Source organism: Lemur catta, chromosome 16 (assembly GCF_020740605.2).
Source record: "Lemur catta isolate mLemCat1 chromosome 16, mLemCat1.pri, whole genome shotgun sequence".
Taxonomy (NCBI): Eukaryota; Metazoa; Chordata; class Mammalia; order Primates; family Lemuridae; genus Lemur; species Lemur catta.
This window is the reverse complement of record NC_059143.1, coordinates 2,027,797-2,048,693: the sequence shown is the minus strand read 5'-3', so window position 1 is coordinate 2,048,693 and position 20,897 is coordinate 2,027,797. Positions and strand designations below refer to the sequence as shown.

The window sequence follows — 20,897 nt, the reverse complement described above, 5'->3', positions numbered from 1 at the left end:
GGCTTCTCAGTTGGTACTAGTTTTTTCCACCTTTGAAAGCTTTTGGGTCTCCAAACAAATGGAGGACAGAGATCAGGCCCTCGAAAGGTCTAGATGTGCTGAGAGTGGGTTACTAACACGGTGGTGTGTTAAATCTTTCCATTGTACCATCCTTCTCTCTCAGTCCTGTCGTCTGTGTATCTCCATGCCCTCACGTCTCATGTTTCTTCAAGAAACATCACAAAGGGAAAGCTGAAAGACAGAACCTCGACTGTTACTCTGCACTGTGTTGCGTTAGGTAGTGAGGCGGCCGCAGGCTCCAGGGCCCAGAGCGATGACTTTGCAGGAACGGTGGCGCCCGCCTACACGGCGCGGTGCGGCCACCTCCAGGCCCGGCGAGGCAGCGAGGGCCGGTTCCGCTGGCGCCCCGTTGGGGCCCGCACTCGCTGCAAATGCCCCTTCCTGATGGCTGAGCGGACCTCCCACCCTTTCTGCCAGCTGCCATTTGCCCCTTCAGCGAAGGCCGCCGGATGCCGGTCCCGGGTCCGGGTCTAGGCACCCGATGGCTGGCGACAGGGGCGAGTAGAAGAGCCGACGGTCCGGCCCGCTAAGGCACCAGAGCAAACACGCGCGGGATCGCCCGCCGCGCCGGGCCGGGGCGCCCCGCCCCAGACGCGCGCGCCCGGTGTCCCTGATCTACCGTGGCCCGCCCCCTCACCTCTCGCCCAACCGACAGCCACTTCCTGCCTCACTCTCGGCCAATCCCCACACTCCACGAAGAATAGCCCTAGGGGGCGTATGGGAAGGTGCATAGAGCGATGCCCGCGCCGACCAACCGAATACTGGAGCTTGCGCGGGGGGCGGGACTTAGCGTTGGCTGTAGCTACTCAGGAGGGAGGGGCGGACGCAGGGCCGGACTTCGTGTGGTGGGGCTCGCTCGCGCGGCTGTGGTAGCCGAGGCCTCTTGGTTTTGCGGCACGTGACGGTCGGACCCCCTTCACTGCCGTCTCCGCTGCGGCGTGGGGCCAGGTGTGCGGGCGGGAGAAGGCTTGGGCGCTGCCGGCGGTCCCAGGGAGGCTGGAGGTGAGACCGAAGGCCTGCGCGCGTCCTGGGGCCTGTGAGGACCCGGGGGACCAGGAGCGCGCATTCGCGGCCGAGGGGTCGGGCGTGGCCGGGGGCCGCGGGGTCGGGCTGGCTTTAGACCGCCCAGGCCTTGGCAGACGTGCCTGCGCCGAGGGACGAGGCCCGAACGCCGGCGCCTTCGGTTGTGGAGCCAGGCCCAGGCCGCGCCGCTGGATTCGGGAGGCGTGGCAGGTGCCCTAGAGCCTTTCTTGACCTCTGGGAAAGCTAACTTATTCCTGTAGCTTTGCTTCTAGGACTTTCTTAGGCCTCTTGTTGGCTGCCTGGGCAGCCGCATGGTGGGCTGAAGTAACCAGGCAAATGTCTGGAGTGGGATTGGGCCTAGTAGGTACCCCTACTAGTGGGGAAAGGTGATGTTGGATCGAGAGAATATTTAGCATTAATGTTACTGTTGAGTATTCGAAAGTAAAACCCTAAAGCGAAGACTGGATCCTAGCACCCTAAAGAATAAGAGCAATGTACTAGAACGAGAACGTGCAGTGGTTGAGAAACTTTTGTCTTAACAGTTAAAGCACCTATTTGGGAGTGGGGAGTAATCTAGTCGGAGAGTCACAGGACGTTAGAAGCAGCAAAGCACCCGAAAGCTCACTAAGTGCACCTTGTTTTATTACGGTGGAGGCCTACAGGCCTGAAATGACTGGCCCAAGGTCATGTGATTAGTTTAATGATCACTGGGATTATAGTTGAGGGCTAAACAGTTTTGGTATAGTGGTTAAAGTGAAGGTCCTGGTTCAGGTCCTTAATCGATTGGTCATTTGTTACTATGTGAATCAGCTTGGGCAGTTCTTACCCCTTGTGCCCATTTCTTGCAAAGTGATGGTTAGCTGATGGACTTGTGAGGATTAAATTAAGATGTGTATAAAATAAGACAGGGAAGTCTGATACATAGTAACTGCTGAATAAATAGTTATTGCAATAAATTATTATAATCTGAATGCTTTTGGTGCACTACACTGACATCCTAGTCTTTCAGTTGGTTGAGTCCTGTTTCCCAGAACCCGAAGTATTTATGGCAACGGAGGAAGAATCTGACATTGTGGATTGACTGCTGGGCATGACACAAGTGATTGCTAGTTTAGGGAAGTTAAACTCAGCTGAATATTAAAAGCTTAGGAGGACAAAGGTGAACCACAGTTAAGCCTCTTTACCTCTAATTTAGGTAATGGAAGATTTCGCTTAATTTTTTAATAAGTTTTTGTTTTCATTTTTAAGGAAAACAATTGTATTCATCTCTAAAATTGTTGTATCAGTCTTTTCCCAGCAGGGTTTGAGAATCATGAATAGACATGAATAGAATCAACCATTGTGTTGATCAAATGTACATTTGCTCTAATTATATCTAGACCAGAGGTAAAGAGTTGTGTGACTATGTGGGAGTTCTCCTTTCTGTTAGCCAGAGTGCACAAACAAGCCCAGGTAACTGGATCATGAGAAGGCTCCAGTGAACTATGTATTAGAATAATTTTCTAACCTATCCGAAAATGGGTGCCAGCATTCTCTGCTCCACCCCCCTTCACTATCTTAACTCTACAGTTCATTTAGCACAGTATCTTCCAGGGGCCACAAGAGGCAAATGTTATGACAAAAGTCAGTTGCTGCAGTTTTGGCAATCACACTATTGCATCCTTTTAGTTACAGAGTTCACTTTGCCCTGTAAGATAGCTTAAAGGGATGAAGTGGCAGTTGGTAAGCATAAATGCAGGCTCATGAGATGTGAATCTTGGACCCAGTGTGATAACTAGCTTATATACCACTTTGGTTTCCATAACTTAAAATGAGAATGAGAAATCTCCTGGATGCCTCACCTTTAGCGGGCAATCAGAGGGGCAAATAAAATGTTGAACATAAAATTACTTTGAGGCCGGGCGCGGCGTCTCACGCCTGTAATCCTAGCACTCTGGGAGGCTGAGGCAGGAGGATCACTCAAGGTCAGGAGTTCAAAACCAGCCTGAGCAAGAGCGGGACCCCGTGTCTACTAAAAATAGAAAGACATTAGCTGGACAACTAAAAATATATAGAAAAAATTAGCCGGGCATGGTGGCACATGCCTGTAGTCCCAGCTACTTGAGAGGCTGAGGCAGAAGGATTGCTTAAGCCCAGGAGTTTGAGGTTGCTGTGAAGTAGGCTGATGTCATGGCACTCTAGCCCAGGCAACAGAGTGAGACTCTGTCTCCAAAAAAAAAAAAATTACTTTGGGAAGTGTAATGAATTGCAAATAAGAGAATTGGCAGCTAATAATAATTTGTAGGAAATAATAAAAGTGCCCAAACAGTTGTAACCTATATAGCTTATAGTAAAACTTGTCAGGAATGTGCTAGTTGAATGCTTTGTTACTGCAACAGATGTACTTGTAAATTAAACTTAACTGTGAGCTGTAAAAATTATTTGAGAATTTTGTTTTTTAAAGAATTTAGAAATCTAAATTCTATTTTGAGTATTTACATCTTAAACCTACTTTAAAGTTTATAGGGAAAAAGAAAGTGCTGTGCAAAAATCAATTCTAATGTTCCTGTCAATTAAAAACAAAATCCAAAAATGTAAGTAAGGCAGTGTAGATTTATTTAAGATGGATTAGCGTTTATAATAAAGGCCACTTTGATTTTATGTATTTTGCCCATTTAAATGCTTTTATTTATTTATTATTATTTTTTTTCTGAAAGAGGATAAGACCTGGATAAATGTTTTTATTTTTTGATCAGAAGGTACCAAAAGTAGTATAGGTTGTGTCCCTTATTTAACATGCTTGGGTCAGAATTGTTTCCAATTTTGGATTTGGTGAGATTTGCATTATATTTATCAGTTGAGTATCCCAAATAAAAAATGTTATGTTACTGAGCAACGTCTCGTAATAATAATAATCACTGTTAATATTGAGCAGATGCTGTAAACCAGGCACTGTCATAAGCACTTTATTATATGCATTTTGTTTATACAACAGTTCTAAGAGGTAGATATTGTTAACTGTCATTTTAGAGTTGAGGAAACTGAGGCCCAGAGGTTAGTAATTCACCAAGATGACAAGTTATTAAGTAGTCAGCCAGGGTTCCTTCAGCTGACTTGAGTTCCAGCTTGTGAACACTATTATATCTCTGTCTTTGACTTTGGACAGATAATGTAATTTCTCTTAGTTTTAGTGTCCTTATGTGTAGAATGGGGATGATAGAGTCTTCTGGGGTTCTTGTAAGGGTTATTAGATTACCTAAAGTGTCTACAAACTACAAGACAAAATTTTAAAAGTGTATATTAGATGAATATGTAGCTTACATGAAAGACTGCCTATTCCTTATACACCACCTATTTTAAAAGTCACCTAATATTTTTTAAAAACAACCAAGAACATTAGCCTAGGTCATTTTTTCTATTCTTCTTTCCAGTTTCTCATGGATTAAAGGAATTAGGGCTCAAATTTCTTAACTTCTTTTGAAAGACAGTCTCACAAATAAAAGCAGAGACCCAAATGGCTTGTTTCACTGGTGAATTCTGCTGAATACTTAGGGAAGAATTAACACCAATCTTTCACAAACTCTTGAAAAAAATGAAGGATGGGGAACACTTCCCTACTCACTCTGTGAGGTCAATATTACCCTGATAATATCAAAATAAGACAAAGACTTTACAAAAAAAGAAAACCATAAACCAGTATCCCCCCCCCCTTTTTTTTTAAGAAGGTCTCATTATGTTGCCCAGGATGGCCTCTAACTCTTGGGCTCAAATGATCCTCCTGCCTGCCTCCTGAATAGCTGGGATTATAGAGGCATACCACTGTGCCCGGTTAGACCAATATCTTTTCTGAAAACAGGTGCAAAAATCTTCACTAAAATGCTAGGAAAGTAAATCCAGCAACATATAAGAAGGGTGATACACCATGACCAACTGGTATTTATCCCAGGAATGCAAGGTTAGTTCAATGTATAGAAATGAATGTATTATAATATACCACATTAATAAAGAACAGATGCATTTAAGGACCGTAGGCTAAAGGGAAAGAAAAAAAAAAAGAATAAAGAACAGAAGCCGCATGATCATTTCAGTAGTTGGAGAAAAACACCCTTTCATGATAAACATTCAACAAACTATGAGTAGAAAGGGACTTCCTTAGCCTGATTCAGAGACAAAGAAATGATCTCATCACTTGAAAAATAAAATAAGAAACCTGAAAATAGTTTGAGCCCACAATTTTTTTTTTTTTTTTTTTTTCTCTTTTTCTTTTGGAGACAGAGTCTCGGTCTGTTGCCCGGGCTAGAGTGCCATGGTATCAGCCTAGCTCACAGCAACCTCAAACTCCTGGGCTCAAGCAATCCTTCTGCCTCAGCCTCCTGAGTAGCTGGGACTACAGGCATGCGCCACCATACCTGGCCAATTTTTTCTGTATATGTTTAGTTGTCCAACTAATTTCTTTCTATTTTTAGTAGAGATGGGGTCTTGCTCTTGTTCAGGTTGGTCTTGAACTCCTGGCCTCAAAGGATCCTCCTGCCTTGGCCTCCCAGAGTGCCCACAATTGTTTTAATGATCTTTTTTCTGAAAGGACCTTTATCGAGGATAAAGTTTCTGCCTTTGAGAAGTGAGGAATTTACTATTTCTTTAGTATTTGCCCATTGCTAAAGTTCATCTAAATAATTGTCTGGATTTGCTGAAATAGATGCAGAGTATGCCTACTTCTGTTAAAAAATAGAATATTTGTGTTCAGTTGAAGTCTCATGTATGTTATTAAATGTGTATAGTAAAATAATATGGACTGTCTTCTTTTTTTTTTTTTTTTTTTTTTGAGACAGAGTCTTGCTCTGTTGCCTGGGCTAGAGTGCCGTGGCATCAGCCAAGCTCACAGCAACCTCAATTTTTTTTTTTTTTTTTTTTTTGAGACAGGGTCTCGCTCTGTTGCCTGGGCTAGAGTGCCGTGGCGTCAGCCTAGCTCACAGCAACCTCAAACTTCTGGGCTCAAGTGATCCTACTGCCTCAGCCTCCCGAGTAGCTGGGACTACGGGCATGTGCCACCATGCCTGGCTAATTTTTTCTCTATATATATTTTTTAGCTGTCCAAATCATTTCTTTCTATTTTTAGTAGAGACGGGGTCTTGCTGTTGCTCAGGCTGGTCTCAAACTCCTGACCTTGAGAGATCCTCCCACCTTGGCCTCCCAGAGTGCTAGGATTACAGGCATGAGCCACTGTGCCCGGCCTGGACTGTCTTTTTTAAGGATGTGTGCTGAGACCAGGCGCAGTGGCTCACGCCCGTAATTCTAGCACTCTGGGAGGCAGAGGCAGAAGGAATACTGGAGCTCAGGAGTTTGAGACCAACCTGAGCAAGAGTCAGACCCAGTTCTCTACCAAAAATAGAAAAAATTAGCTAGTCATGGTATGTAAGCCTGTAGTCCCAGCTGCTTGGGAGGCTGAGGCAGGAGGATCACTTGAGCCCAGTAGTTTGAGGTTGCAATGAGCTATGGTGACACCACTGCACTCTACCCAGGGTGACAGTGAGACTCTGGGAAAAAAAAAAGTGTGCTGAGAACAGAATTGTAATAAAAAAATGTTGATTTAGGAAAATTCACAAAGAAAAGTAATTATTTGATGAAGCAGGAATAAATAGCAGATAAACACAGAAATTTCCATATCCAAATGCTAAAATTACATATGCACTGTTGCAAGGAAGAATTAAGAAGAAATTGTATAACATAATTGGAAGAAAGCAAGTTTTTCTTGTTATGTAAAATCATCCAGGCATATTAGACCTTTTGGTCAGGTATGAGAATTTAAAATTTTTCAGTATGATCGTACGAATTGTGTTTCAAAGAACAAAACATTTGAATATGCCTATGAAGTACAGGACTCTGATAGACTTTATATTACCTTTTTATATTTTCACAGCAAGCCTTTGAGACAGTAGTACTATTATCCACATCTATAAAATAGGGAAAGAGGATTTCTGGAGTTAAATAAATTGACCAAGGCCACCCAGAGGACCTGAAGAGACTGGGACCCAGGTTTCTCTGACTTGACAAGTTATTCCACCACATGCACCACGCTACCTTGTGTATGAGGAATAAATTCTCTGAATCATCAGCTTTAAAATAAGTTTCCACCTCTAGAATTTAATTCACTCTTTCAGAAAAGTGGATTGAAATATTAAATGTGAGTAGATTAGGTAATCTTGAAAGTTCCTTCTGATCTGAGGATTTGAGCCCTGGGCCTTTTTGCTCTGTCTTTGGGAATCAAACCAGAAAGCTGTATGTTATAAATGTGTACATGTTTGGCTTGTATTTCTTGGCTTTGTGTACATTTGTTCACATTTATATCTTTTTTTTTTTTTTTTTTTTTTTTGAGACAGAGTCTCGCTTTGTTGCCCAGGCTAGAATGAGTGCCGTGGCGTCAGCCTAGCTCACAGCAACCTCAGACTCCTCGGCTTAAGGGATCCTCCTGCCTCAGCCTCCCGAGTAGCTGGGACTACAGGCATGCGCCACTATGCCCGGCTAATTTTTCCTATATATAGATTTTTAGTTGGCCATATAATTTCTTTCTATTTTTAGTAGAGACGGGGTCTCGCTGTTGCTCAGGCTGGTCTCTCCCAGCCTGCTAGGATTACAGGTGTGAGCCACCGCGCCCGGCCTCACATTTATATCTGTGATCTTAGAAGATAGAGAATCTTTTACCTGGGTACAGATAGATAACTATATTTGATTACCAAAATCAAAACCCTTCTTAATTGAAAAGAAGGGGAAAATGCTTACCTCAACAAGCTCAAATTTCTAATCCAGATCATATTTCTGAGTCTTTCTTTATAGTTTTGTGCTTTAAAGCAGTGGTCCTCAACCTTTTTGGCACCAGGGACCGGGTTTCATAGTAGATAATTTTTCCATGGAGGGGAGGGCAGATGGTTTACCTCTCTGCTAATGATAATCTGTATTTGCAGCCACTCCCCAGCACTAGCATCACCACCTCAGCTCTACTTCAAATCGTCAGGCGTTAGATTGTCATAAGGGACACGCATCCTAGATCCCTTGCATGTGCAGTTTGTAGTTTACGGTAAGGTTCATGCTCCTATGAGAATCTAATGCCCCTGCTGCTCTGACAGGAGGCGGAGCTTATGTGGTGATGCAAGTGATGGGGAGTGGCTGTAAATACAGATGAAGCTTCCCTCGCTTACCTGCCACTCCTGGTGTGTCTGGTTCTTAATAGGCCAGGGATCAGTACTGGTCCTCTGTCTATAGCTTTAGAGGACTGGGTCAGTTTTAAGTTTGTTTCTAGATCAACTGTAAAGAACCATTTTCACTGATCCAGTAATACATTTTTTAAAAAACTTTTAATTTTGAAGTAATTGCAGTCCCACAAGAAGTTGTAAAAATATTACAGAGAAGTCCCTTGTACCCATCACCCACCTTCCCCCAATGGTGACTAACTGTAGTATATAATATCAAGATCAGGAAGTTGACATTGGTACAATTTATAGACCCTGATTTCACCAGTTTCTATGTGCTGTGTGTATAGTTCTGTGCAATTTTATGTCAGTAATTGGTTTTGGAAATTTACCTTTTTTGACTTTTTTTAATAGAAGGAAAAGTCTAGTGTGAGTCTTAAGTAGTACTAACAAATTTGTATGCATTTTTGCAAGTTAGGTAAGAGATAGGTTATAATATTGTAAGTTTATCTTGATACTAAATTAAACTCAAAAACTTGATTAGTAGAACTAATGCCACAGTTTATTCACAAACCCAGAAAACATGGGCAGATATATGCAATATCATAAAGGTCACCCTCAATCTATTTTTTTAAAAATTTTGTTTCTAGGCCAGGCACTGTGGCTCATGCCTGTAATCATAGCACTTTGGGAGGCCAGGGGTTTGAGACCAGCCTGAGCAAGAGTCATACCCTGTCTCTACAAAATAAAAAGAACGAAAAATTAGCTGGGTGTAGTGGCGCATGCCTGTAGTCCCAGCTACTCAGGAGGCTGAGGTTGGGGGATCACTTGAGCCCAGGAGTTTGAGGTTGCAGTGAGGTGTGATAATGCCACTGGACTCTAGCCTGGGCAACACAGACTCTGTCTCCAAAAAAAAAAAAAATTTTTTTATAAGTGTGTGTGAATGTGAGAAGGAGAGAGAAAATGGCTCCTAAAAGAAAACCAGTGAATGAAGTGCTCCAAGAAAGTGATGGCTTTTAAGCAGAAAATAAAAGTATGAGGGAAACTGCAACAGTGGAATTTGAGAAACCTTGCCCTAAAGGAGCTCACCTGTCTTTTAGCACAAGCTGGGAAATAGAGAATCCTAAGAAAGGTGGTGTTTCTTTACTACAAGAAAGTATTAATTAGTTTAAAAGTAATTTCTAAGCATTCCAAATCTAGTGACCACTTGCTCTATAGCTTTGGGGTAGGGAGAACTGTGCTGTTTGTTTTTTAAAAGCATTGTTGCTTTGTTCTTGAGCTACTTGCTATATATTTCCTTTCCATAATCTTAGAAACAGTGGATGACAGCAGAAAAGAATGCTGTCTGTTTTAACAGTCAATAAATGTAAAGACAAATGAAGACTTAAGATGGGAAAAAAGTTGTGAAATCCTCATAGAGGTTAAAATATATGAAAAATCATTTTGTGTCTTTAAGACAAAAGTGGTATAGAATTAGCAAGTAGGGTATACTGTACTGTGAGTCAGAAACCTTGGCTTCTGATCCTCATTCTGCCAATAGCTGTGTAATTTTTGGCACATCACTCTCTGGACCTCAGTTTTTCCTCAACAAGGAGAGTTAGACTAGATTCCTATGGTATATTTCAGCCCCAGGATTTTTTTGTTGGAGGGATGGGGGCTCAATCACTTGAGGCATAATAGTGGAACATCCTATTTTTTAAAAAATTAACTTTAGTTTTTGGAACAGTCACAGATATGTAAAAAAATTGCAAAGATAGTACAGAGGATTTCTGTATACTTACACCTACTTTTCCCTATTATTTTTAACAACTTAGGAGGCTTAGGTGGGAGGATTGCTTGAGGCCAAGAGTTTGAGGCTACAGTGAGCTGTGTTCTTGCACTGCACTCCAGCCTGGGCGACGAAGACCATGTCTTTTAAAAACAAAAAACAGGCTGTATGCAGTGATTCATGCCTATAGTCCTAGCACTTTGAGAGACTAAGGAGGGAAGATTGCTTGAGGCCAGGAGTTCGAGACCAGCCTGAGCAACATAGGGAGACCCTGTCTCTGCAAAAATAGAAAAATTAGGTGGGTGTTGTGGCTTGCACCTGTAGTACTAGCTATTCAGGAGGCTGAGGCAGGAGGATCATTTGAGCCTAGTAGTTAGAGGTTGCAGTGACCTATGATGACAACACTGGGGTCTGGCCCAGGCAACAGAGCAAGACCCTGTCTCAAAAACCAACAAAAACCTCCCAAAAAGCAACTTACATTACTATGGACATTTGTTACAGTTAATGAACAAATATTGATACTGATAATATTAAGTCCATACGTAATTGAGATTTCCTTTGCTTTTCCTACCATCCTTTAATTTTTAATTTTTAGTTTTATTTATTATCATTATTTTTTTAGAGTCAGGGTCTTGCTTTGTTGCTCAGGTTAGACTTGAACTCCTGGGCTCATGCCGTACTGGCGCCTCAGCCTCCCACATAGCTGGGACTACAGGCACATGCCACCCCCCAGCCCCCCACCACTGTCCTTTTCTGTTCCAGGATACCACATTGTGTTTCGTCATCATGTCTCTGTAGACTCCTCCTAGCTGTGATGGTTTTTCAGACTTGCCTTGTTTTTTGATAACCTTAACATTTTTGAGGAGTAATGGTCAGGTATTTTGTAAAATGTCCCTCTACTGGGATTTGTCTGGTTTTTTTCCCCCCTCATGATTAGACTGGGGACATGGGTCTTTGAGAGGAAGACCACAGGAGTTAAATTGCCATCGTCATCACATTGTATCACTTGACATGACCTGTCACTCTTAACGTTGGCCTTGACCACCTGACTGAGGTAGTGTTTGCCAGATTTCTCTGCTTCAAAGTTAGCCTGTGTTTTCCCCCTCTTTTCATACTGTACTTTTTGGAAGGCTGTCAGTATGTGCAGCTCCTAGTTAAGGAGTGGGGAATTAACAGTCTATCTCCTTGAAGGCAGAGTATCTACATAAATTACTTGGAATTTTGCATGGGAAATATGTCTCGTCTTACCCATTTAATTATTTGGTTATATATTTGTATCAGTATGGACTCATGGGTATTTTTACTTTGGGTTGTAATCTAGTGCCACTTACTTTGTTGCTCATACTGTTCCAGTTTCGGCCATTGAGAACTCTTTCAGTAGGTTCTTGTAACATATCCCCATTTTTTTCTTTCTTTTTGATCTTCAATTTGAAGAATTTGTTTCTTTGTTTTTGAGCACTTTACTTTCTGGCACTACAAGATGCTCCAGGCTTGTCTTATGTATTTCCTGCCCCACTTATAGAATTAGCCATTTCTCCAAGGAGTCTTGTTTGTTTTTTTTTGGAGAATGATATGAGAAACGAAGATCATGGTATTAGGTGTGTTTATTGCTGCTGGAATATAGTTTTCTTCTAGGCTCTACCAACTGAAAGCAAGGAAGTATATGTGTGCATCCTAACTGGTACACATGCACATATCTACAAATACTTCTATATGTAACTCTCTGTATATTAAGCTGAATGTAAGTTTGTACTGATGTCTCCAGTTCTCTTCTATTACTATATGGATTCCTCTAGTCCTCTTCTCTTGCTTATCTGTAAATTCCCACTTCAACAGTGAAAAAGTAGCTCTCACCATCCACCACCCATTTAATTGTTCAATTACAATATACATGTATAGCAATGTCAGAATTGTTAATCTGTATACAAATAGGAAATAACTTTTTTTTTTCAAGAGTATCATGGGGATATAAATCCTTTGGTTACATAAATTGCCTTTGCCCTACCCGACAAGCATGCCCATCCCTCAAACAGCTCGCACTGCATCCATTAGGTGTGGATTTATCCATCCCCTCTTCCTGGAAACAACTTTATTAACCAGAACAGTGCTCTTGTACAGTCTAATATTGCAGATTCATTTTTTTCTAATTTTTTTCTTTTATTTTTTTTTTATGTAGAGACAGAGGTCTTGCTATGTTGCCCAGGCTGGTCTTGAACTCATGCCCTCAAGCAATCCTCCTGCTTCAGCCTCCGGAAGTACTGGGATTACAGACATGAGCCACCATGCCTAGCCTTGTACTCATTTCCAAAATTACTTAAATGAGCACCTTTTCCCTCCCCCCTTCAGTGAGATTGTTTCAAAGATTTGTAATAGAGTTAGATTGTTTTATCATTTTGCATGTTATCCTTGGATCACTTGACCTCCTAAATGATTTTTTAAAATTTTCATATATTAGAATTTATTCACTCTTTGTGCTACAAAGTTTTATGGGTTTTGACAAATGAATGGTGTGATGTATCCATAATCATAGTAACATTAAGAATAATTTCAATGCCTATAAAAATCACCATGTGCTTTACCTATTCAACCTGATTCCCTTTCCCAAACCCCTTGGCAACAACTGATCTTTTTACTGTGTTTTTGCCTTTTTTAGAAGGTCATATAATTGGATTTATATAGCATGTTCCTTTTTCAGCCTGGCTTCTTACACTTAGCAACATGCATTTAAGATTCATCCATGTCTTTTTGTGGCTTGATAGCTCATTTCTTTTCACTGCTGAACAATCAATATTCCATTGTATGGATATATTGCAATTTGTCCATTTACCTATTGAAGAACATTTTGGTTGCTTCCAATTTGGGGTGATTATGAATAAAGCTGCCATAAACATTGGTGTATAGGTTCTCTCCAGCCTTAGCGACAGAGTGTCCCTGCTCTAAAAAAATAAATAAATAAATAACTATAACCATTGTAACCATATATTGTTTTAGCTGTGTTTTATACTGATTTGGTTTTGTAGCCTATCTTTGGGACTCTGACCACAATTTATAGCATTGTTTCTATGAGTGGTAACTTGGATAGAGTTGATTTAAATAGAAGCGTTGAATTAACCTGTGTAGTTTTTGAGAATCTCTTATAGTTGTAAATCAAGGCAATGTGCCATGCTTTGCATTTTATTGCATATTATTTTATATTATATATTGCATATTATTTTGATGGTACAGAATAAAGGTCTTTCCAATGAATAAATGATTATCGTATTTCTTAAGTATATAAGAAACCATAGCAGAATGTTAACATTGCAATTGTCTTCTAAAAACTAATATCAGTCCTAGGAAAGGTTACAAATGATTTTATTTAGTACTTTATTTTCTGCACTGTCTAACTGCTGAGCATTTAGGCATCAGTCGATTTGACTTTGTTTCATTTTGTGAATGTAGTCCCAAGATGCTTACGTAAAAGAAATACCACCAAATCTGATACCTGAAATTCTAATTCTGTGTCCTAAGTTACTCACTTTATTTTTTAAATTTTTTATTTTTTTCCTTTTTGGCTTTTTTTCTTTTTTTTTGGATATAGTCTCACTGTGTTGCCTGGGCTAGAGTGTCGTGGTGTCAGCCTAGCTCACAGCAACCTCAAACTCCTGGGCTCAAGCAATCCTCCTGCCTCAGCCTCCGGAGTAGCTGGGACTACAGGCATGCACCACCATGCCTGGCTAATCTTTTCTATATATTTTTAGTTGTCCAGCTAATTTCTTTCTATTTTTAGTAGAGATGGGTCTCGCTCTTGCTCAGGCTGCTCTTGAACTCCTGAGCTCAAATGATCCTCCTGCCTCGGCCTCCTGGAGTGCTAGGATTATAGGTGTGAGCCACTGGGCCCCGGCCAAATTACTCATTTTATTTTATTTTATTATTTTTTTTAAGGCTGGTCAAGTGGAGCAGTGGGACTGGAGAAGGAACAAAGGAATCTGTAACTGGTTGTGATCAATTAGTTGTAAACACCACTGCACTGGGACCAACCAAGTTACTCATTTTAAATGATTATAGAGTTTATAAGGAATTTGGAGTTTTGCATTAGAATAAGTTGATTTACATTTATCTAGGAACTTAATTGGTCAAAATGGCTTCTGTGAATCAATGGGCTAGCTAAGTTTATGAAGGAGCCCCCTTAATTTAGGTTTTCTTTCTTTTTTTGAGGGTGGGAGAGGGCCTTAGCCTGAAAAATAAAGGTCTCTCTTGCTCCATTGTAAATAAGAGACCAAAACTTAGGCTCAGCTTTGCCTCTCTTCCTTCCTTCCTTCCTTCCTTCCTTCCTTCCTTCCTTCCTTGTTTTTTTAAAGAAATGTTTTTTAAAAAGTTGTGGTAAAAAACACATGAAATTTACCATCTTAACCATTTTTCAGTGTACAGTGTAGTAATATTAAGCATATTAATACTGTTGTGAAACATCTTCAGAACTTTTTCATTTTGCAGAATTGAAACTCTATACCCTTTAACAACTCTCCTTTGCTCACTCTCCTCATCCTCTGGTAGCCACCATTCTGCTTTTCCATTATCAATGAATTTCACTACTTTATATACCTTATATAAATGGAATCATATAGTATTTGTTCTTTTGTGACTGGCTTATTTTACTTAGTATGATGTAGGTTCATCCATATTATAGCATGTGACAGAATTTCCTTCCTTTTTTGGAGAGACGCAGTCTCACTACGTTGCCCTGGCTGGTCTCAAACTCCTGGCTTCAAGCGATTTTCCTGCCTCCCAAAGTGCTGGGATTACAGGCATGAGCACGGTGCCTGGCTGATTTCCTTCCTTTTTAAGGTTGAATTGTATTCCATTGTGTGTGTATACAGTATTTTGTTTATCCTTTCATCTATTGATGGATATTTAAAAGCTTCTTATACCTCTTGGCTGTTGTGAGTAGTGCTGCTATGAACATGAGTGTACAGATATCTCTTGGAGACTCTGCTCTTAAGTATTTTGGATATACACCTAGAATTGGAGACTCTGCTCTTAATTATTTTGGATATACACCTAGAATTGGGATTACTGAATCATACAGTAGTTGTTTTCCATAGCAGCTGCACCATTTTACAGTCCCTGTCAACAGTGCACAAGAGTTCTGACTTCTCCATATTCCCGTCAATACTTGTTGAATATGATATGATAGAGCTTGATTACACTTTTAGTAAAAGCTTCATGAAAACTTTTTTTTTTTGAGTTTTCAGACTTGAATGTTCTTGTTACGATATCTTTACATAGTGATTTTTAGCTAAAACCTTGGGCTCATGTTCTTGTTTCAGAATATGGAAAGGGACATAGCCTGGGAAGAAAGCAAACTAGTGGGCAAAAGTGGTTGTGGCAGTTGGGGAGAAAGGTGAGCAGAATCCATAGAGTTTGTCATAAACAGAAAAATTAAGAGGAAAACAATACTTCTGGTGTGCATTTTAGTTTTTTTAATGGCATGTTCAGGGAGCAGAGGGGAAAATGAATAACAAACCTTGGTGTGCATATGGGAAATGTCTAGACCAGAGGGAGTGACGGATTCTTAGGGAAATATCATGGAGAGCAGCTACAGAGGGAGAGGGTTCTGACAGCTAACTAGAGGACTTAGATTTTTGCAAACATGGGCTCTCATTAACGAGAACTTGGGTAAGCCTGTCATCTGGATGTAGGATGGCTTGAAAGAGGAAGAAGAAACCGGACACCATAGTAATACAAGGTACCAGTAAATCTCTTGATACTGGTAATGCAGAAGAATGAAAGACTAGGGTTGATGGGGGACTGTGTGGGCACAGGAAGTAAGGAAAAACCATGCCATGTGTGTTTATACATGTATTTTTATGCCTTCTACTTGTTTTTCCCCAACCTCTTGGCTCTACTTTCTCAGGCCCCAAAATGAAAATCCACTACTACCAAATCATTTTGTGCATCTCTGCGGCTAAGTTTTTATTGGTTTTGATCTATGGTCCTTAGAAAGAGAGCCAGCCCACTACCACCTGGACAGTCTAATATCACACACAGAGCACTTAAGTGGTTAGAAAATAAAAGATAAAAGTAGCTGGTTCTTGCTTTAATATTTTTGTTGTTGAATCTAAAAACACTAGTTTGAAAACATGTCTACACTTGATCTTTGGACAATAATGGCAGTATCCATATTAAGTGACTAATGTGAGGCTAGTCATCTCCTGTTATTATTTCATTATAATATTTTCATCAGTATGCATTATAAATTAGTATGTGAAAGAAAGGGCTTTTATCCATTGTAAAGCACTTTACAAATGCAAGAGGTTAGTTGGGAATTGTATTTGAATATCCTAGATCTGTGTAGCCAATATGTTATTCTCTATGGGGACAGTTGTGTATCTATATCTATAATATAATTATAATTAGATAATTTATATTATATAATAGTTATATAATAATTTATATTATATAAATTATAATTATATCTATAAATTAAATACTCAAATTCTAAAGTTCCCTTTCACTCTGATTTGAAAGCTTTAGTTTTAAATGAGAGAGGTTAGTGGTCATTATGAAGTTTAAGATAGACAATGTGTGTAACTTATTTTACTCTTTATATGTAGATCATGGAAGGGAAGTGGTTACTGTGTATGTTACTGGCCCTTGGAACTGCTGCCCTTCAGGCTCATGATGGACATGATGATGATGTGATTGATATTGAGGATGACCTTGATGATGTCATTGAAGAGGTAGAAGATTCGAAGTCAGATACCAGCACTCCTCCTCCATCTCCAAAGGTTTGAAGTGTTTGAATCTATTCCTTTTACCTCTTGATGATAAAATTTTGAAAACAGTGGGGTGCGGTGGGGTGTACCTGTAGTCCTAGTTACTTGAGAGGCTGAGGTGGGAATATCACTTGAGTTCAAGTCCAGCCTGGGTAACATAGCAAGACCCTATCTCTGAAAAAGAAAAAAAGTTATGCAGGTAAATTTGGATCCTTCTCAAAGAGAAAGCATAGTTTGCTGAAATACCTATTGATCTCTCTGACAGCCTTTGTTCTATCTTGCCAAAGGCCAGGAATATAGATCAAATTTGAATGCTGGCTATGAAAGTTTTATGACAATAGGAAGCAAACCAAGAGAATAAAATCTAGTAAAAAAAAAGCACGTTGCTTTTTTAATTCACTTATATATTTAACACAGGTCACCTATAAAGCTCCAGTTCCAACAGGGGAAGTATATTTTGCTGATTCCTTTGACAGAGGGACTCTGTCAGGGTAAGTGTTTCCTAGGGGGAAAAATTCTTGGAGGCAAACATCATGTAAATAAGGTGGGTAAAAGTGGATTCCTTTCTGGGTAGCCTCTTACATAGTGAAATGTCTAACTTTTATATCTCCAGTGTTCCCATCCATTTAGGAGAATAGTCTTCTGGAACTTGTGGTTCTTCCATTCCTTTTCTTCCCCTACGCCACCCTATATTTTATTTTTTGAGAAAATTTTTTTTCTCTTGAGTCTTAAAAAAAGGGAATTATCTCATAGGTTGGTACTTTTTCTTTTAGGTTTGTGAGTTGAATATAATGTTATCAATACTACTTGTATGGCATTTAGAAGTTGAAAGCAGAGTGGTTAAGTAAGCTAAGAAGAGCAGGATAAAGTCCTTTTATGAGTATTTACATTGTTTTTCTTCACAGGTTAACTGTCATTTGAACCTTAATTTTGGGATTTGTCTTAATTACAGGTGGATTTTATCCAAAGCCAAGAAAGATGATACTGATGATGAAATTGCCAAATATGATGGTGAGAATTTTGTTTAGATAGCAGATAGAAGTTTGACATGTTGTCTCCATGACATCTCTTAAGACTAGTTTAGGCCGGGCGCAGTGGCTCACGCCTGTAATCCTAGCACTCTGGGAGGCCGAGGCGGGTGGATTGCTTGAGGTCAGGAGTTCGAGACCAGCCTGAGCAAGAGCGAGACCCCATCTCTACTAAAAATAGAAAGAAATTATCTGGCCAACTAAAGTATATATATATATATATATATATATATATATATATATATATATATATATATATATATAGAAAAAATTAGCCGGGCATGGTGGCGCATGCCTGTAGTCCCAGCTACTGGGGAGGCTGAGGCAGTAGGATTGCTTAAGCCCAGGAGTTTGAGGTTGCTGTGAGCTAGGCTGACGCCACGGCACTCACTCTAGCCCGGGCAACAAAGTGACGCTCTGTCTCAAAAAAAAAAAAAAAAAAAAAAAGACTAGTTTAAAAGGAAATATAAGCCTCAAGATTTTTCTTTGGAAGTTTTGCCATCTTTGTGTGTTGCCTCATATTTAATAGTATTATACCTCTGTAATCACCTATGCAGCTGAATGTTGGAAATAATAATAGAAGGTCTTTTCTAGGCAGTGGCATAATAAATAAGCTACAAGTGAAAAAACTCATATCCTAATATTTGTCAAATATATGCATATATGTGTTTAGTATTAATAGGCTAACTCCCATAGATAAATGGAATATGTTAAAAATTTGTCAGTATGATAGACTTATACAACTTGGGAGTTTAGTTTGTTTCCATTTAAAGGACCTTCAGAGGTGTGGAGCTTTTTTGTGTTGTCTTGTAGGAAAGTGGGAAGTAGATGAGATGAAAGAATCAAAGCTTCCAGGTGATAAAGGACTTGTATTGATGTCTCGGGCCAAGCATCATGCCATCTCTGCTAAACTGAACAAGCCCTTTGTGTTTGATACCAAGCCTCTTATTGTTCAGTAAGTGAAATGCTTGTATGATAAAAGCTTTCTAGAAAGAGTAATCTCAGAAGACGTCTTATTATAAAACTTTTACTCTATGTAGAAAAAATTATGAGAGTGTTACAATAGGGATTTTGGGGTGAATTTAAGCATCTTATAATTAATATTTTTTTCTGCCCAATAAATCAGTTTGAAACAAGCTGGTTTACAAAAAGCATTTACCAGGAATCTGCATTAAGGTTTAATTTAATTTAATTTAATTTATTTTTGTGGGATTGGGTAGCTGTAAAAAGCAATAGCAGGTGGAATCTTTGTTAAGGATAAACGTATGACTTGTGATAAAGCATATGACCAAAATGGAGAAAAGGGGAAATAAATTAAGAGAGTCAGTCTTTCAAAATGCCATACTGGTTTCTGCTTTCCTTTTTGAAATTAGGTATGAGGTCAATTTCCAAAATGGAATAGAATGTGGCGGTGCCTATGTGAAACTGCTTTCTAAAATACCAGAACTCAACCTGGTAGGTAATTCCTATTTCTTTGTGTAGCTGGCCATCCACAATTATAAGCTTATAGAAAAGGAAAGAAAATTTTGTAAGCCCTGTGAAAGTAAAGACTTCTTCCCCTGCGGTTTAAATCTTTTAGAAGGTTAGGAATATTGACTTTGACACTGATGTGCCATTTATTTGAAATGTGAATTTCAAAGTTATTACCAACTTTTATCTTATCTCTGGTTTCTGTTCTGTGTAGATTTTTGTTTTAGCAAGCTTATTTCTTGGTTTTATGAAGGAAACTAGATATATGTATTTTTTTTAAAACACTTAACTATGTTCTTATTTTAAATTTCCTGATGATTGCTGGTAATTCCATTTCACTTAAAAAACCTTATAATCAGCTTTTCAACATTAATAGTTACTAATTTGTTTGAAATTTTATAAGAGGAAATAGCATATACTTTTGAAAGGTTGCTTTTGAACACTTTGACTAGAGTTACTTAAAATAATTTATTTTTATTTCTGAAGGATCAGTTCCACGACAAGACCCCTTATACGATTATGTTTGGTCCAGATAAATGTGGAGAGGATTATAAATTGCACTTCATCTTCCGCCACAAAAACCCTAAGACGGGTATTTATGAAGAAAAGCATGCTAAGAGGCCAGATGCAGATCTGAAGACCTATTTTACTGATAAGAAAACACATCTTTACACATTAAGTAAGAAAAACTATTAGTTTGGGGGTTTTATGGCATTACAAATGGGTGATCCATTTAAAGATTGCTCATCCTGCAAATTACCCAAGCCTGCAGATAAGGCGGTCTTGACTTAATATCTTAGCGGAGAAATGAGCTTACTTTGTCAGCATTAAAACAAAGTTCTCTTTCACAGGTTGAACTGAGAACTGAAGTTTGAGACAATTTCAGGAATAGGGTTTTATGTTCCATGCAGAGGTTCTCTGCTGATTTCCCTCTTTTCTTCCCTTTGTATATTTTCTTGTTGATAAAATGTTGAATAATAGGATATACAATAGAACTATATACAAGCTTTCAAAATTATCTTTTAGTTGAACTTTCTTTGGATGTTCCAATACCACCTGGACAATTGTGTTTAGTCATTTGGCTATTAGGGTAAGTTTTGTTTTGGTTTTTAAATGAAGCTTTTCCTGCTGGTTTGAGATCATTTATAGACATGCCTCTTTTTGCAAAGAACGTAATAACCTTTTTTTTAGAATTACAAAAGTAACATATATTTAGAGTACAGGAATTCAGAAGATGTGAATAAGCAAAAAAAAGACGTTTAAGGTGCTGAGCCGGTGGCTCACGCCTGTAATCCTAGCACTCTGGGTTGCCAAGGTGGAAGGATCCCTTGAGCTCAGGAGTTCAAGACCAGCCTGAGCAAGAGTGAGACCCCATCTCTACTAAAAATAGAAAAAATTAACCAGGTGTGGTGGTGCACACTTATAGCTACTCAGGAGGCCAAGGCAGGAGGATCGCTTGAGCCCAGGAGTTTGAGGTTGCAGTGAGCTATGATGATACCACTACACTCTAGCTGGGGCAGCAGAGCAAGACTCTGTCTCTAAATCAATCAATAAAGAATAAATAAATAGACACTTAAGGATTTGGGGGAATGAAGAGAAGTTGGTTAATGGGTACAGAAATACAGTTTAG

The 20,897-nt window shown here is 39.5% G+C and overlaps 1 protein-coding gene across 2 annotated transcripts in view; it reads left to right on the top strand.

The window, feature by feature from the left end:
• The first annotated feature begins 864 nt into the window (after positions 1-864).
• The window catches only part of CANX (calnexin), a 32,947-nt gene continuing 12,914 nt past the window's right edge, over positions 865-20,897 (top strand). The window contains exons 1-7 of one of the 2 annotated variants that reach the window (XM_045527739.1): positions 865-1,008; positions 16,608-16,781; positions 17,187-17,260; positions 17,722-17,780; positions 18,611-18,752; positions 19,171-19,252; positions 19,754-19,946. In XM_045527739.1, coding sequence (XP_045383695.1) covers positions 16,611-16,781; positions 17,187-17,260; positions 17,722-17,780; positions 18,611-18,752; positions 19,171-19,252; positions 19,754-19,946 — 721 coding nt within the window. In that variant the 5' untranslated portion in view covers positions 865-1,008; positions 16,608-16,610. Of the gene's footprint in view, positions 1,063-16,607; positions 16,782-17,186; positions 17,261-17,721; positions 17,781-18,610; positions 18,753-19,170; positions 19,253-19,753; positions 19,947-20,897 lie in introns of both variants that reach the window. The other variant, XM_045527738.1, reaches the window with a different exon arrangement.